General features: G+C 38.6%; 1 protein-coding gene across 1 annotated transcript; it reads right to left on the bottom strand.

Moving 5' to 3' along the window:
* Nucleotides 1-6: 6 nt before the first annotated feature.
* On the bottom strand, nt 7-680 carry LOC106633009 (titin; the record flags this gene model as incomplete). Its single annotated transcript, XM_014331776.1, is given in 2 exon segments — nt 7-271; nt 375-680. Coding segments are annotated over 2 exon segments (571 nt in total), but the record flags the coding sequence as incomplete, so codon positions are not given.
* Nucleotides 681-1,066: the final 386 nt, after the last annotated feature.

The following is a 1,066-nucleotide window of genomic DNA, read 5'->3' as shown; positions in this document are numbered from 1 at the left end:
TTCTACAAACCCTGTAAAGTGATGTTGACTGCATTGCTGAACTCTTTTAACATAGACTCACACCAGTACACTCCGTCATCTGAATATGTTGTGTCGATTGTGCATACAGATTCTCCTGACAGCCAAAAGTTGCTACAATATGGCCGGCCATTCTCTGGGAACTTCCTCACTCTCCATGAAGAAGAGTTTCCCTTACAAGTCAGTTTGACAAAGTCAGAGCCAAAATTTTGCACTACAGGGCCGACTGTGAGAGACGCTGCTGATGAAGCATCTGAAAAACAACATGGATCAATAAGTGAAAGCACAGGAAGAACAGGAAGAACACATAAAAACTAAGCATCATTACAAGTATTGAGAGACAGAAAGAAACTGACCAGCAGACCAGACAAACTTTGGATCGCTGTAGTAGGTGTAGTAGTAGTTGCTTCCTCTTTCCGCTCTGCACACATATGCTGCTGTGCTTGTCTGCCCAGTAATGATGTACAAACTCTGAGCAGTCTTGCTGCCATCAGGTAGCAGCTCATATGTGTAGGGCTCCTCTGTTATTTTATAATAAGGAACAGCTTTATACCAGGAGAAGCTCCATCCTTCAGAAGGATATTCAACCTCACAGTTCAGAGTTACTGAGGCTCCAGGACTGAGCCATGAGGGAGACAGAGTGAGGACAGGATGCAGTTTAACTGTTGAAACAAGATTTTTTTATTATTACAAATTTTTTTTTTTTAGATTAGGCTTATATATTTATGTATTTTTTAAAATAATATTGCTAGATGATAGGTCTGCAAATCAGGCCAGGTTCACTCTGTCCTTTTGAACACTCATCTTATTGTATATATATATTATATACTCATCTTATCATCTGGTTTAGTGTCTGTTCACTTTTGAACAAAAACATTTAAATAACTGGATGAAAACATGTAAATAAATATCACCAAATCTTGACAGTGGAATTACAAACTGTACCACTGTCATACATAATACTAATTTGTAATTGTTGTCATTTGAACCACACCATGTCACAATAAGCTGTGTGTGGCACACATAAAGTTACACACTGGAGAACACA

This window comes from Haplochromis burtoni, unplaced genomic scaffold (genome assembly GCF_018398535.1).
Source record: "Haplochromis burtoni strain Fernald_Lab_line unplaced genomic scaffold, NCSU_Asbu1 Contig_5990, whole genome shotgun sequence".
NCBI classification, from domain to species: Eukaryota; Metazoa; Chordata; class Actinopteri; order Cichliformes; family Cichlidae; genus Haplochromis; species Haplochromis burtoni.
The sequence above is the reverse complement of the archived record's forward strand: the minus strand, read 5'-3'. Positions and strand labels throughout refer to the sequence as shown.